The sequence below is a fragment of the Amblyraja radiata genome, chromosome 20 (genome assembly GCF_010909765.2).
Source record: "Amblyraja radiata isolate CabotCenter1 chromosome 20, sAmbRad1.1.pri, whole genome shotgun sequence".
NCBI classification, from domain to species: domain Eukaryota; kingdom Metazoa; phylum Chordata; class Chondrichthyes; order Rajiformes; family Rajidae; genus Amblyraja; species Amblyraja radiata.
In genome coordinates, this window is record NC_045975.1 from 38388500 (window position 1) to 38404719 (window position 16220).

At 41.4% G+C, this 16220-nt stretch overlaps 1 protein-coding gene across 1 annotated transcript in view; it reads right to left on the minus strand.

Moving 5' to 3' along the window:
* LOC116984418 (mucin-2-like) overlaps nt 1-16220 on the minus strand; it is a 96516-nt gene that overhangs the window by 52046 nt on the left and 28250 nt on the right. Inside the window, exons 14-29 of the mRNA XM_033038570.1 lie at nt 15516-15610; nt 14093-14219; nt 12333-12588; nt 12191-12248; nt 12012-12101; nt 11060-11211; nt 9746-9884; nt 7994-8104; nt 7707-7886; nt 7027-7266; nt 6778-6934; nt 4979-5107; nt 3498-3639; nt 2600-2643; nt 2310-2501; nt 244-294 (exon numbers count right to left, since the gene is read on the minus strand). Of these exons, the coding sequence (XP_032894461.1) occupies nt 244-294; nt 2310-2501; nt 2600-2643; nt 3498-3639; nt 4979-5107; nt 6778-6934; nt 7027-7266; nt 7707-7886; nt 7994-8104; nt 9746-9884; nt 11060-11211; nt 12012-12101; nt 12191-12248; nt 12333-12588; nt 14093-14219; nt 15516-15610 (2163 nt within the window). The remainder of the gene's footprint in view (nt 1-243; nt 295-2309; nt 2502-2599; nt 2644-3497; nt 3640-4978; nt 5108-6777; nt 6935-7026; nt 7267-7706; nt 7887-7993; nt 8105-9745; nt 9885-11059; nt 11212-12011; nt 12102-12190; nt 12249-12332; nt 12589-14092; nt 14220-15515; nt 15611-16220) is intronic.

Here is a 16220-nt window from a genome sequence, read left to right on the forward strand (position 1 = left end):
TACATAGGAGTTTAAGCCATGGATGAGTCACAGCCACCAGCACTGGTAGGAGTCAGGTCGGGTGTCACCCACAGGTACTCTGTGCCCTCATTCCTTGCGAGTAATAAGGATTTAGTGAATTCTCTTTTGATGGCTTTCATTTAATTCCCTTTGCCATCCAATAAGCTGAAACCTTGCAAACCTGACAGATCGAGATAATCAGTGCTTAGTTCCTTCACATTCCCGACATTTCAATTTACTTACAGGTCAATGGTTTGCTGGTTGTGGAGAAAGGTGGCGTTGATGTCAAAATCACTGCAGAAAAGAAATCAATAGACTGATTTTAAAAATGTGCAGGTCATTTCAGAATAGTGTAAATGAATTATGTAAACATCTGTGAATTGGTGCTTAAATGTATCACTCTGTTACATTTTGGTCTTGGGTTAGTCTGCACACTGGTACAAATGGCTAACGAGGTATTCTGGTTGCCATTGTCCTTGATGAACTTACCATAAGACCATTAGACATAGAAGCAGATTTTGGCCATTCAGCCCATCGAGACTACTCCACCAATCAATCATGGCTGATCTGTTTATCATCTCAACCCCATTCTTCTGCCTTCTTCCCATAACTTTTGACATTAATCAAGAATCTATAAATATCTGCTTTAAAAATACCCAATAACTTTGCCAGGGCCTTCTGTGGTAAATGATTCCACAGGCCCACCACCTTCTATCTGAAGAAATTCCTCCTCATCTCTATTCTGAAGGTACGTCATTTAATTCTGAGGCTGTGCCATTTAAGGCTCGACCCTCTCATTACTGGAATCACCCTTTCCAACTCAACTCTATCTAGGCCTTTCATTATCTGGTAGATTTCAATGAAATTCCCCCTCATTCTTCTAAACTCCAACGAGTACAAGCTCAGAGCCTTCAAACGTTCCTAACCCTGTCATCCCCGGGAACCTTCTTGTAAAACTCCTCTGGACTCTCTCCAAAGCCAGCGTACTCTTCCTTAGATATGGAGCCCAGAATTGCTCACAATATTCCAAATATGGCCTCACCAGCACCAGATAAAGCTTGAGCATTACATCCTTGCTTATATATTCTAGTCCCCTTGAAATGAATGCTGGCATTGCGTTTGCCTTCCTTACATCCGACTCAACCTGCAAATGATCCTTTTGGGGATCCTATACCAGCACTCTCAAGTCTCTTGGCACCTGTGATTTCTGAATCCTTTCCCCATTTAGGAAGTCGCGCTGCCTTACGGTGTCAGGAACCCAAGTTTGATCCTGACTATGGGTGCTGTCTGTACAGAATTTGTAAGATCTCCCTGCGACCGCATGGGTTTTCTCTTGGTGCTCTAGTTTCCTCCCACATTTCAAAGACATGCAGGTTTGTAGGTCAATCGGCTGTAAATTGTCCCTGGCAATTTACTAACAACTAGAATAGAAATCTGCCAAAAAATGTAAACATAAAGTACCTAAAATAATTAAGTGCGATCAATGATTGAAAACATGAATTCACACAATGCAAATTCCCTGAAGCCTACATGCAATTTGGTCACTCATAAGATCATATGTAATAGGAGCAGAATAAGGCCATTCGGCCCATCAAGTCTACTTGGTCTACTCTGCCATTCAATCGTGGGTGCTCTATCTCTCCCTCCTAACCCTGTTCTCCTGCCTTCTCCTCATAAACCCTGACACCCATGCTAATCAAGAATCTAAGATAGACGCAAAATGCTGAAGTAACTCAGCGGGACAGGCAGCATCTCTGCAGAGAAGGAAGTGGTGACGTTTGAGGTCAAGACCCTTCTTCAGTCAAGAATCTATCTCGATCTGCCTTAAAATATCCATTGACTCCATTGGCATGAATGAACCTCTGATCCCAGGTCCAATTTATCACAGGCTCAGCGAGTCAATTGCCTGGGCAATAATGGTGAGATTTCAGGAAGGCAGCATTCTGTTGCTGGATTCCATGAGAGATGTGAACTTGGATTGCAAATGCAATGAGGTTCTCCCAAGAAGATTTTGACTTCTGCATTCGGGTGAGGTCATCTGATTTTTCACTCCAGTCCTTCATGAAAACAGTTTCACACCATTGCTTGAATAAAACTGTTCATTGATGGACCTCTGGCTGTCTGTCTGTTGCAGAATCCCCTCTCTTCAATCCCATTTCTCTAATCTGCTAACCATTTGCACACTTCATGAATTCAGTTGTCTACTTATCTGCGGCAAATCCAGTATTTAATCCGAGAACAGAATTGAACCTTGGCGTGACTTTTAGTGTTTCAGTTGTAAAGTAAAAAAAGGTTAACAGGAAAGTTACCTGTACTAGCGGTGATTGAAGATGATGGTAATGGCGTTGCTGCGGTTGTGAAACTTTCACATGGCTCAAATGTTCTAATAATTGTTCCGTTTTCAGCACAGATTGCTGTGATGCACTGCCCAAGGCCATCACTTATATTGTAGATAACGTCATTCGGCTGATACACCGTGCCATTATATATACACACACAAGCTGTGGAGAGAATTTACAGGATGATTTGAGTACCTTCATATGCAATATTATTCTAAACTGAATAATTTATTTCATAGGAGAATTAAATGGACACTTGCCACTGCTGTCATTCATGCATTTAATGCCATCTGGTGTGCACAGGCTGAAAAAAAAATGTTTATTTGTTTTTCTAAGAGTTTAACATGATGGTAGTGAATACAAAAAAATGGTACTTTAATTTATGTGCATTATCAAGCCTTTGGAAATTTCCAAATATTTCATAACTTAAAAGTAAACGCTGCTGGATATACATGCAAAACACACTTTGCACATGATTGTAGAATCAACACTATGGCTAATGGCTGACTATGCAATATACAGAATATTGACTGGCATCACAAGGATACTGCTTGAGGAATCACAATTGACATTTGTATCAGGCATGCATTTGGAGCAGGAATCGTAAACATAGAGTGATACAGTGTGGAAACAGGCCCTTTGGCCCAACTTGCCCACACCGGCCAAAATGTCCCAGCTACACTAGTCCCACCTGCCAGCATTGGGTCCATATCCCTCCAAACCTGTCCTATCATGTATCTGTCTAACTGCTTCTTAAATGTTGGGATAGTCCCTGCCTCAACTACCTCCTCTGGCAGCTTGTTCCAGACACCCACCACCGTTCATGTGAAAAGTTTATCCCTCAGACTCCTATGAAATCTTTTCCCCGCTTGATCTTGATCAATTAGCTTGATCAAATGGCCAAGTGGACTAAGGAATGGTTGATGGAATTTAACGCAGAAAAATACATCTTATTCAGAGATTAAAGTGATATTAGTTCAGTCTTGCATGAAAGTGCTTGTATCACGCTAGAGTTACACAGCAGGGAAACAAGCCCATTGAACCATCAATGCTGATGTTGACCATCAACCACTCTATACACTAATCCTATATGAATTCCATTTTATTTTTACTTTATTGTACAGTATAATCCCATAGTTTATAAAAATCAAACAATACCATGTTTCACAGTTATTGGTGGTTTCTATTGTTTCATTAATTTCATAATGCTTTCCATTATCATAACAGCCACATTCAGCAACGCATTGCTTGGTATGTTCGTCATAAATAGGTGTTTCCTCCGGACATTTAGGGTAGCAACCTAAGAAAAAAAATCCACATTTATAAGGGTCATGGGGAGAAATTGAAACACAGCATAGGACAGAGATTAGAGTCAACAAGCCAGGAGCTGGGTCGTGTGGCCACCTTTTGGAGAGAAACTAGTGAATGGTGTGAGTTCAAGTCAGGAGGTATAAGAGTCAAGAAGTCATGATGCCACTTCATAGGACTTTGGCTAGGCTGCGTTTGAAGTATCATGTGCTGATCTGGTTGCACCACTGCAGGAAGAAGGATTCCTTACCATTGATCCAACCAGCAACTTAGCTTTTGGGGAATCCTGCACCAGCACTCCCAAGTCCCTTTGCACCTCTGATTTCTGAATCCTCTTCCCATTTAGAACGTAGTCTATGCCTTTATTCTTACTACCAAAATGCATGACTCCACTCTTTGCTACACTGTATTCCATCTGATATTTCTTTGCCCACTCACCAACCTGTCTAAATCCTTCTGCAGATTTTCTGCTTTCTCTACTTTTCTGCCCCTCCACCTTTCTTCATATTATCCACAAACTTGGCCACAAAGCCTTCAATTCTAAATCATTGATATACACCATGAAGAGTAGTGGACCCAGCACCTGCGAAACTCAGCTAGTTACTGGCAGCCAATCAGAAAAAGCCCACTTCATTCCCACTATTTCCCTTCTGCCACCCAGCTAACCTGCTATCCATGCTAGTATCTGCCATGGGCTCTTATCTTCTTTAGCACCCTTGCCTCGTCAAAAGGCCTTCTGAAATTTTATAAACAACATCCACTGACTCGCCTTTGTCTATCCAGCTATTTACTTCTTCAAAGACTTCCAACAGATTTGTCAGGCAAGATCTCTCCTCCACAAAAGTTGAGCAAGTTTTCATTGCTCCTGCCTCTGTTGCTTATGGGCCTGTTCCACTTAGGCGATTTTTTAGGCCACTACAGGCGACTAGATTGTCGCCACATGTTCGCTGGTGGTCGCCGGAGTAGTCTCCTCAGTCACGCAAAAAGTCATAACGTCTTTCTGGTTGCCGCTAAATTTTTCGCCGACAGTGGGTTTGACGCCAATGAGCAATTTGACGTAAGTGCTGTCGTAGTTTGTCACCAGGATGACGTAGGTTGTTGCTGGTTTTTCGGCGAGCTGCTACGACTATGACAGTCGACGGCAGTTGCCAAAATAATCGCCAAGTGGGACAAGCCCTTTATGTTGTCATTTTTATGCAAACTTGGTTTGGACAAGAAACTGAAAATGGGAATTCCTATAGGAACTTTTCCTGCATATCAGGCATAGGTTGATATTTAATAGCAGCAGAGCGTTTGAGGATTTGTTTTAAAAATATCATAAATATATCTACCTTCAAGCTGTAACGTGGCATTGCAGAGACCTTGAGGGTTGAGGCAATTTTTAAAGCAGTGGACTCCACAAGGATGATAATGCCATTTACACATTTCAGGTTTAGGGTTGTAGAAACTGCAGTACATGGCTGAAAGAAGAGAACGTAGATATTCACTGCACATGAAATTAAGATATTACATCGTTTTCTAGAGCCATCAGGCTGTTATTTCTATTACCAGTATCTTGTCTCATTTCCTTTCCTTTTAACCATGAGTTGAACATTTTTATTGCTGCTTAAACTATTGATTCCTTCAATGTTCACCCCTCTGCATGTTTCAGTTGCTTATGACGCTGCATCTTCTGGCATCTTTCTAACATTGATATTCTCTAATCATCCTTCATCTGTAAATTTAATGATCAGTCATCTCTTTTATCTCACGCTATGTCTATGATAGAATCAGTCAGTGGCGGAGTTCCAGCTCATTACCTACATTTGCAATTTGAGTATTGCTTAAAGTAAGATGCATTCATTATTAATCACAACTGCAAATATTTAAGTTTCATCATTATTTGTATTTTTAATTTGTGACTGAGCGAAGCTGTGTCCATCTGCAACATGCACTTTCTGCATTGGGCCATTCTTCGTTTAACAACTGCTGGGAATGGACATTTCTGGCACCAAGCAGCAAGTGACAGTAATTTCCAAGCTGTATTGGATAGGGTGAAAATGTATTTATTTACTTGAATTTCTTTCATAAAGATACAGCATAGAAACAGGCCCTTTGGTCCACTGAGCTCATGCCGATCATCGATCACCTGTTCACAATAGTTCCACGTTACCCCACTTCCGTTCCCTACATACTTGGGATGACTTTACAACCTACACATCTGCACGTCTTTGGGATGTGGGAGGAATCCAGAGCACCCAGAGGAAACTCACACGATCACAAGGAGAACGTGTGAACTCCACACAGACAGCTCCTGAGGTCAGGATTGAATCTGGGTCTCTGGTGCTGTGAGGCAGCAACTCTATCAGACTTGTTTCAATGTACCTCCCCTCAATAATCGGACATTATTTTCTCTTAAGAACACCGTCAAGTTCACTGAAAATCATTGACATTGACAAGCGATCGCTTGAATAGACACTTTGCAATCAAAGTGTCCAATCCAATCCAATCTATAGTATGTTTAGCATGCAGTAGCATTGCCATTGAAAAGACCTTTACTTTTGAAAAACCTGTGACAAAAGTAATTTATTATTACAAGTCTGAAATACTCTAGCTCCTAACCTTCCCCTGTTCCCCAAAGACACAATTGTCATTATAACATGGTTTTCTATAATACGAGATTACATGGGATGCAACAAAAACTTTGTAGCAGAACTACCTGTACTAGTATATGCTATCATCAAACAAGGCCTGTAAAGTAACAAGATAGTGAATTGCCGAGGAGTCCTTATAAATGACTGGGGCCATTACATGTTTATGTTTGGGTGATGTTTCAGGTTGAGACCCTTCTTCAAACGCATTCTGAATGTCACTCATTCCTTCTCTCTCAACCCAAAATGTCACCCATTCCTTCTCTGAAGAAGGGTCTCGACCCGAAACGTCACCCATTCTATCTCTCCAAAGATGGTGCCTGTCCTGCTGAGTTACTCCAGCATTTAGTGTCTATCTTTGGTTTAAGCCAGCATCTGCAGTTCCTTCCTTTACATGTTATGTTTACAACACTGTTATATTGCTCATCCAAAGCTGATAATTTTATTACAATTCCCATTCATGAATATAACTTCTGGAGTTAGTACTGTGTGAAACTTACGACAGATGTCAGGGGTCCTCCAGTTAACACATATCCCAGATACATTACATGCACTCCCATAGGCAGCTACAGCTGTGCAAAAACACTCGCAGTCTCCACCACTGTCACACGAGCAGGAATCATGGACACAAGCTTCGAAATATGGAGCCGGGTCAACCTGTTGATGAAGCAGATCACTACGTCTGGTGGCAGTTGGAAGGAAAGACAGCAAGAGAAAACAAATTTTTTTAAAATGAATAAATTCACAACCGTCGTGGAACAATCTTTGAAGGCGTCGCTCGTGATTATACTGCACTGCTTCTCTGCCCAGGCTTTACGATGTGGATTCATAATGCAAGGATCACGATCGGCCACAGCATCGGGACAAGAGGTTCCCTGCTTCCAGGAATTGCCAAACTCAGTCACTTCTGTAACGACGGACCGGCCTCTTGTCATCAAGTCATTGTTGGCATTTCCATCAAAGTTACCACATAAGCCACAGGTATTATGCTGGAATTTAAAAAAAAAACAACCATATATGTCTACTGTAAGTGAGGTCCAGCGCAAACTGGAGGAACAGCATCTCATATTTCGCTTGGGCAGCTTACACACCAGCGGTACGAACATTGACTTCTCTAACTTCAAATAGCCCTTGCTTTCCCCCTCTCTCCATCCCCTCCTCCTTCCCAGTTCTCCTACCAGTCTTACTGTCTCCGACTACATTTTATCTTTGAACCGCCCACTCCCCTGACATCAGTCTGGAGGTCTCGACCTGAAACGCCACCCATTCCTTCAGTCCAGAGATGCTGCCTGTCCCGCTGAGTTAGTCCAGCATTTTGCGTCTATCTTCGATTTAAACCAGCATCTGCAGTTCTCCCTACACATATATATCTACTAATACTTAAGTAGTGAGAAGAGAAATGATAGTATATGAATAACTTTATTCATACCTTGTAAGAAGGGTTCAGCTTAATAGAAATAGTAGTTTTTTTGTCCCATATTAGAAGTAATCCGGTAGTAGTTTCAACTGTAAGGTAAAGTCCCAGAGTTCGGATAGTGAAAGGGATTTTTTTGTTGTCATTTCGATGAATCAATTCGTGCTTCCCTTCTGCTAACTTCAGTTCAAAATTCTGCATTGGGATGAGACAACAATTCAGCATTGCAGTAGGCAAAAGTACAATTGAGATGAATTTAAATGATTTCTTGGTGTGGAATTGCAAGCACGAAAACTGGATACCTGGAAAAAAAGCTTGATTGTTTTTGAGCAAGTTGTCCCAGTGGTTCCACAGGGAATATTTTCTGTGATTACGCTGAAGGTTCCATTGCTTTTATTATCTCCGCAGTAGTCCTGCAGATAAAACGTGCAGTAAAAATACAGTGTCAGTAATTCAGAAATTGGCGTGAAAAAGGTTCTGTTACTAGTTTGTGAACTTAAAATAAATGCAGATTAGCACAAGGTAAAATATGGTGATACGGCGACATGGTGGCACAGCGGTAGAGTTGCTGCTTTACAGCGCCAGAGACCCGGGTTCCATTCTGACTATGGGGGTTGTATGTATGGAGTTTATATGTTTTCCCTGTGACCTGCGTGGTTTTCTCCGGGTGTTCCAGTTTTCTCCCACATTCCAAAGACGTACAGGTTTGCAGGTTAATAGGTTTGGTAAAATTATAAATTGTCCCTGTACTGTGTAGGATAGTGTTCGTGCGCGGATCACTGGTTGACGTGGACTCTGTGGGCCGAAGGGCGTGTTACAGGCTGTATCTCTAAACTAAACTTAAATGTTGGTTTGCAGTAGGTAAGTTAAGTGTCCACTGTGAATTCCCTCCTCTAATACATTTTTTTGCTAATATCATATTAGTGTAGATTGGTGCTTGATGGCTGGTGTGGACAGAGTGGGCCAAAGGGCCTGTTTCTGTGCTGCATGTTTCTGTGATTCTGCAACGCGGAGCTTGGTGGTGTTGAGATAATGAGGGCAGTTGTCTCGGGTTACAGCAGAATACAGATCAATTAGAAAGGTGGGCAGAGCCTTGGCAGATGGAGTTTAACTTCAACAAGTGTGAGGTGATGAATCAAATAGAGAAGGATGTGTACAGTAAATGGTATGTTGCCAATTAATATTGATGAACTGAGGGACCTTAGAGTTCAAGCACAGTTTGTTGAAAGTGGTCACACAAGCTGATAGAGTGGTGAAGAAAGTTTATTGTGTGCTTGCCTTTATAGCTCAGGATATAGAATATAAATGTTGAGTCATTATATTTATATTAATATAACACTGGATATACTGTACGGAGTATGCTGTGTGGTTCTGATGACCACACTAGAGGAGATAAGATTGTACTAGGGAGAGTGCAGAATAGATTCACCCGGGTCATGCTCAGACTGGAGCACTTTAGTTGTGCAGAAAGAATGGATAAGAGGGTGGGGGGAGGGGGGGGAGCTGACAGACATATATAAAATTATGAGGCATAGATAGAGTAGATAGAGTAGATATTCAGCGTCTCTTTCTAATAGTAAAGGTATTAAAAATGGAAGGGAATAGGTTCAAGGTGAGGGGAAGTGGTTTTAAAGGAGGGGGAAGTTTTTTTACACAGAGGGCGGTTGATACCTGAAACTCACTACCGGATGAGGTGGTGGAATCAGACACAAACACATCCTTTCGGGCAAAGCATCGAACATTACACACCTAGTATGGGCAAATAGTAGATTGATTTAAAGGATGTGGTGGGCCGAAGGGCCCATTTCTATGCCATATGAATCTATGACTCTAATAGTCGCAGCTAATTTCATGTTGATGTTGCCTCATGAAACTGTAATGATGGGGACAAGGTTTTGACCAAAGGCCTCCTCATGATAGGAATGGAGAAAAATCAGCTGGAGGACTATCACAGAATTGTGTGAGAGTCCTTGAGAAATGTTACAGACTGCTCCCATGCCAGTCTAATGCTAGGTGCATTGTGCCCAACATAAAGAAGACAGATGAAACCTTACCTGGGCAGCAATATATTCACAATCTCCCTCAAAGTTATAACGCTTGCCATCAAATGTGATGTAGTGACCACTACCATATATTGTACAAGTTCCAAGGCACTGATTTTCGGAACAGGTCCAGTTGCCTTTCGTACAGGTGCTAAACAGAACAAGATGAATTGAGAGCAATAACATGATTACTAAGTAAGCTGAGGGACACATTGAGTTATGGTATGGAAATTCTGATCGATACTTCAAATCAAAAAGCTTTTTACCCTCATGAATTTAAGCTGTTGGTTTAAGTAGAGTTGCAAGCGTTTGGAGTTCAGCAGGGGAGTGTGATCCATAACATGAGCTACAAAACTAGTCTGTGTGTGCTAAGTCCTGAAATGATGACCCCTTTTTCATGATAATTGTGGGTGAAATATCTTGCATTGTGCACAATAATTTCACCTTGTGGTGGAGCTGCATTGTTGCTTTGCCAAGTGCTTGGAAATGGGTCAGGCTTTAAAGATCACATTCCATGGCAGCCACAGCACAGCAAATAAGTGGTAAGAGGCTGAAGATGCTGCAAGCTGGAACAAAAGCACACACTGCTGGAGGAACTCTATGGGTCAGGCAGCATCTGTGGACCAGACTCTGCTGCTGCGTTGCTGCAGCACCTTACTTTTTGCAGCAGAGAGTTTGCCAAGTTCTGTGACAGCAAGCTGCATTTCCATGCTGATATTTCTTTCAGCATAGACTTGATTTTAGAGTCATTGAGTGATACATGGTGGAAACAGGCCCTTCGGCCCAACTAGTCCACACTGGCCAACATGTCCCAGCTACACTAGTACAACCTGCCTGCATTTGATCCATATCCATCCAAACCTGTCCTATCCATGTACCTAACTGATTCTTAAATGTTGGGATAAATTAAAAGGATAATTGGGATTAATTGGGATACATTTTATTAAAAGATCATGATGCATTTAGACAGATACGGACTTGGGTAAATAATGCACCATTACGTGGGAGCCAAGCAATTGGTAAATGTCCAAGCCGAGAACATCTTTCTTTGCAGCATCACACTGATGCACAGTCTATCAGAGGTTATGTGCTCTGTATTAGTTCTGAAATGTAGTTTTGTTGTAGATGGTCATTACCAATTTAACATGCGTGATTAAGGCAAAATGTTTCCACAATTTCTAAAGTATAATAGTTAACGTTAAATCTGTCTGAGCAAAGAGTAATTTCACAAATTTACTATCACATTTCTGAAACACTTAAACAAACATGGTATCATACCATGATATATTTAACATTTGAAGATACTTTTTACAGTTTAAAAGTTACCAAGTGTTACAGTCGACTGCAAGTGTCCTTCCTGGATTGTATTGTATATTATTGTGCATACAAGGGCACTTCTCCTCTGTCACGCAGGTTCCATTTCCATCGTCCAGGAGCCCCTCAGGGCAAACGCAACCTGACACACACTTTTCACTGTACTGTAGAGACCAAGAAGCAGATACAGTTTACGGTTAATATGGTTCACTTCTTGCACTGTCATTTTTGTAATTGTGTTTGCATTCATCTTTTTTTTAATTGTAGGCATTTTATGCGTAATTTATCTATGTATAATGTATATATATACACGTTTGTTTGTATATACATCTGTATGTATCTATGTATGTGTATGAAGCAACTGCCGATGCTGGTTTAAACCAAAGATAAACACAAAAAGCTGGAGTAATGCAGCGGGTCAGACAGCATCTCTGGAGAAAAGGAATCAGTGACGTTTCAGTTCGAGGCCCTTTTTCAGACTATGTCTGTTTGTCTATGTGCCTGTGGTGTGGCTGCAAGCAAGATTTTCATTGTACTTGTACATCACCGTACTTGTGCATATGACTCAGGTCCCCGACCACGGGTGACAAGGGAGGAGGAGGAGGAGGAGGAGGAGGACTGTCTGAACCGTATTGCCTTCCACCACAGTGAAGAATGCTGTGGTGGATGTCTTTGTTGAATTATGTTGTGTATTATGTCCTTTTTTAATTGTAGCGCATTTCACTGTACCTTATGGTGCATGTGACCAATCAATTTGAACTTGAACTTGATCAATTGCCTATTAATCCAAATGTCTATCTCAATGTTACTAATTATTTCAATGAAAGGTTATTTTGGCTTACTTATCATTCTTCAGTTCTATAATTCCAACGTTTGGGATATTACCCATATATACATATCTACAGGGCATGTGTTTAATCTGTGATTGTACTAATTGTGAAACTTCATTCTGAAAACGACTTACGCATTCAAGACCCAGGCTCCTACAGGTCCTTCGACATTCTACCCCTGTTGTGCCTGGCTCAGTTGTATCACAGTTGATGTTGACCATATGCTTTGAACACACTGCAAAGTGGACAGACTTATGAGGATCATGTACTATATGTAAATATTCTTTTTTTTTAAGACAACAAGGTAGTAAGCCTTACCCATCGATCTTGCCAGTAATCTAGTGCACTGAACCTTTCCATTTTTACATACACTGCAACAGAAAAGGAAATTAAATTGCATATGTGCCACATGGTCATCGTAATTGAGTAAAGATCCTCATGGCAACTTAATTTACCAATGTGTATCTCCTATTCTGAAAAGTTCTCCAGGGTTTAGGAGGGAGCCCTGATAGAGGCATGGGCATTGGATAGAGGGCACACATTTGTCTTTCTCGTTCATATATGTTCCTTCCTTGCATCCGCATCCATCCACCGGCACATGTTGGATTCCACAAGTGACGTCTTTCTCACTTAGTGAATGACAAGTACGCCTGCAGCTCTTCATGTCATAATCGTACGTCTGTGTCTCTGGGCAGCTTTTTGTGTAGGAGCCTAAGACAGAACATAGGAAACATAAAAGCTGAAAACAATCTAGTCAGTATCAAAAACTTTACAATAAATCTTGCTAAAGAGGCTCTCGTGTGAACATATCTCCGATATTATGAAACGACTAGTTTTAATTCTGATTATAGTTTATCAATCTCAAAATTCATGTCAGAGGCTACATTAAATAAAAACTGAGCTAATAAAGCTGGAGTAACTCAGCGGGACAGGCAGCATCTCTGGAGAGAAAGAACAGGATGACGTTTCTGAAAGGGTCTGAAGAAGGGTCTCGACCCGGAAAACGTCACCCAGTCCTTCTCTCCAGAGATGCTGCCTGTCCCGCTGAGACGCTGAATTACTCCAGCTTTTTGTGTCTAGCTTTGCTTTAATCCACAATCTGCAGTTACTTCCTACACTTAAATAAAAACTAGTGGGAACTATGCTCACTAACGAGGCGGGGCCATCCGCGGGCACAGGCTTCCCCACCATCCACAGCATCTCAATGGTCTCAAGAAAGTGATCCCAAGCACCCAAGCCATGTCCACTTCTTCCTTCCAGTGTTGGGCAGGAGGGGCAACAGCATGGAATTGCACCCCACTATCTTCAAGAATCGATACCTTCCTATAACCATCAGATTGTTCAAACAAACGCACAATGCTAACCTACCTTTGACAAAGGAGCACTATGGACCACTTCTTGCACTACCATGGATATATTTTGTAATTGTGTATTTCACTTATATCTCTTTCTTTTCACTGTCTTGTACGATGTGTGTAATTTATATATATAACGTGTTTTTGTCTGTCGTCTGAATGTCTGTGTCTGCTGCAAGATTTTCATAGCATTCACTCTTCACCAAACTTGCACATATGACAGTGAAGAGACTTAACTCCATGTCAGACAATATTTTGAGTTTAAACTTGTCATCCTTCTACTCATGTGTCTCCGTGTCCTCACCGCTGGATGATTCTAAATTGCTTTGGACTTAATTATCAATTAGAGCTAACTGTGCCCTAATCTCTGAGATTCACTCTCTAAACTACTCTACCTTGCTCTCCTCTTTCAAAATATGTTTACAAACCTTCCAATTTAACAAGGTTTTTCATTGTAATGACTCTCCCGGTGGCACAGTGTGAAATATAGGTTTATCATGTTCAACGTGCTATATAAATTCCCATTGTTCTAGTGGAAGTTCAACTGGATGAGTGAAGTGAGAGTGTATTCAAACACTGATGATGACACACTCACTTGGAGCATCTTTAATCAAATACTCGATGATTCTCGGATGCATGAATTACTGAAAACACATCTTCAAATAACATCAATATTCTGCTGCATTGTTGTGTTTGCACGTAACTATTTCTGGAAATAAGTTGTTAAGAGACCTTTGAAAACGGAGTTGGCCATTACTTGTCAAATGGATCTGCTGTGAATATTCCTTCCTTTGTTAACCTAATATGTCAAAATTGTAAGATCCCACTGCACTGTATGAAAACATCAAAGGTTTACTCACTGCACGCATTTCTTCGCCAGTTGGTTAATATGACTCCTTTGGTCGCACATGCTCGCACATAGGAGTATATGGCAGCACACATACAGTCCTCGTTTTCATCACAGTTGCAGCTGTCGTATTTACATTTCTAAGGTAAAGGGAAAGTAAAAGGCATGCATTTGGATCACATACTTACAAGGGAGATCAATACTTGAGAGCATAGTTTTAAGGTGAGAGGAGAAAAGTTTAAAGGAGATGAGTGGGGAAATTTTTTTATATAGAGAGTGGTGGGGGCCTGGAACACTCTGCCAGGGGTGATAGTGGAGGCGGATACGGTGGTGTTGAAGAAGCTTTTAAATAGGCACATATGTATGCAGGGAATGAGGGGATATGAATGATATACAGGCAGATGAGATTAGTTTATCTCAGCATCATGTTCTGCACAGGCGCTGTGGGCCGAAGGGCCTGTGCCTCTACTACCTCAAATGTTCTATTTTCGAATACAACAAGGGATGTAACCAAAGCAGAAAAGGCCAGAGATACTCAGCAGGTCTATGGAGAGCGAATGAAATTTCAGCTCAATGTCCCGACACATCGACTCTTTATTTCTCCCCACGGCTGCTACCTGACCTGCTGTATGTCTCCAACATCCTCTCTGGTTTGGTTTTGTATTTCTATCCTATGCAGTTTTTTGCTTCATTCACAGAAGGGCATGTCATTGAAGACTACCTCAGATTTACTTCTGTGCGAATGCCCAGCTTTCGGGTGGCATTCCAAGTTATTACGACTCAGTTTCAGAAAATTATTTTGCATGAATTATACTTCATCTACGCGTGAAGGTTTAAGGGAAGAAAAATCTGAAGCAACCAACTCTCTTTGCACAGTTGAGAAAGACTTGTAGTTCTGTAGGATATAATTAACAAAACACACTTTAAATGAATCCACTTGTAGTGCAGGAATAACATCCGCTATTTTTACAATGGCAAACTCTCACATACAGCAAGCAAGGATAAGCAGCTAATCTGTTTAAGCAAAATTGATTGATGGAGAAAAATGTCAGGAGACAATGGATAACTGTGCTTTTTTTCAAAGTAGCATAATTGCAATTGTGTATGTTAGGGTTCAGAAGAATAAATGGGCCTTTGGTTTACTATGGCCTTCTGAAGATGGCATTTTTGTTATTGCAGCACTCCCTCAGCTATGCAATAGTTGCAGTCAGGGGCAAATGTGCTACCAAATGAGGTGGTGCTGGCAGCTGCAGCTCAACCTGACAGTGGTTCATTTATTCGACTGAGATGCATACAGCAGCAGAGGCCCGGAATCTCCATTGGGTGGCAATTCCATAACTGGTGTAAGTTTAAAGATTCATCTCCTTGTGTTTGGCAGAAGAGGAACGTTCACTGCAAAAACACTGGTAACAGTACAGGGAACAGTATTGTCTTACCTTGAAGTACTCATTTGGATTGATGGTAGCATGGCAAGGAGAAAATTCTCCTTCAGGCTTTTTCAGAAGGGCGCACCAATATTCAGCATAGTTTTCTGCAAGAGAATTTTGGACATGTATATCTGAGTAATGTACATAAATAACTCTGCAGTAAAGGTTGGTGGGTTTTCTGTGCAAATCATATGCACAGCACATGCCTAAAAGCTGGGCATGGTAGTATTACAGCCATTCCCTTTACCAGCCCGCTGTTGGGATGGCCCACACCATCCTTCAGCGGCTCCAGGAGAGGGTGAGGCACAGGATCAGGGTGAAGTCATAACATGGTACAGAGCAGAAACAGGCCCTTGAACCCGTGTCCAGGTCGACTATTTTCCCCACCTACACTTGTCCTATTTGCCCTCATAGGTTATATCTTCCATAGCGTGCCTATTTAAGTGCCTTTTAAAATAGCTCTTAAATATAGTGATTTCATCTGATTCTAACGCTTCCTCTGGCAACACGTTCCAGAAATCAACTATCACTGTCTGTGTTAAAAAATACCTATCCCCTCAGCTCTCTTTAAAACTCCTTCCTCCACTTTAAATCCATACAGGTATTGGTTTATTGTCACATGTACCAAGATATAGTGATAAACTTTGTTTCGCATGTTGTCCTGGCAAATCATGTCATACCATACACAACAAGTAATTGGTGACCAGCGGTAAC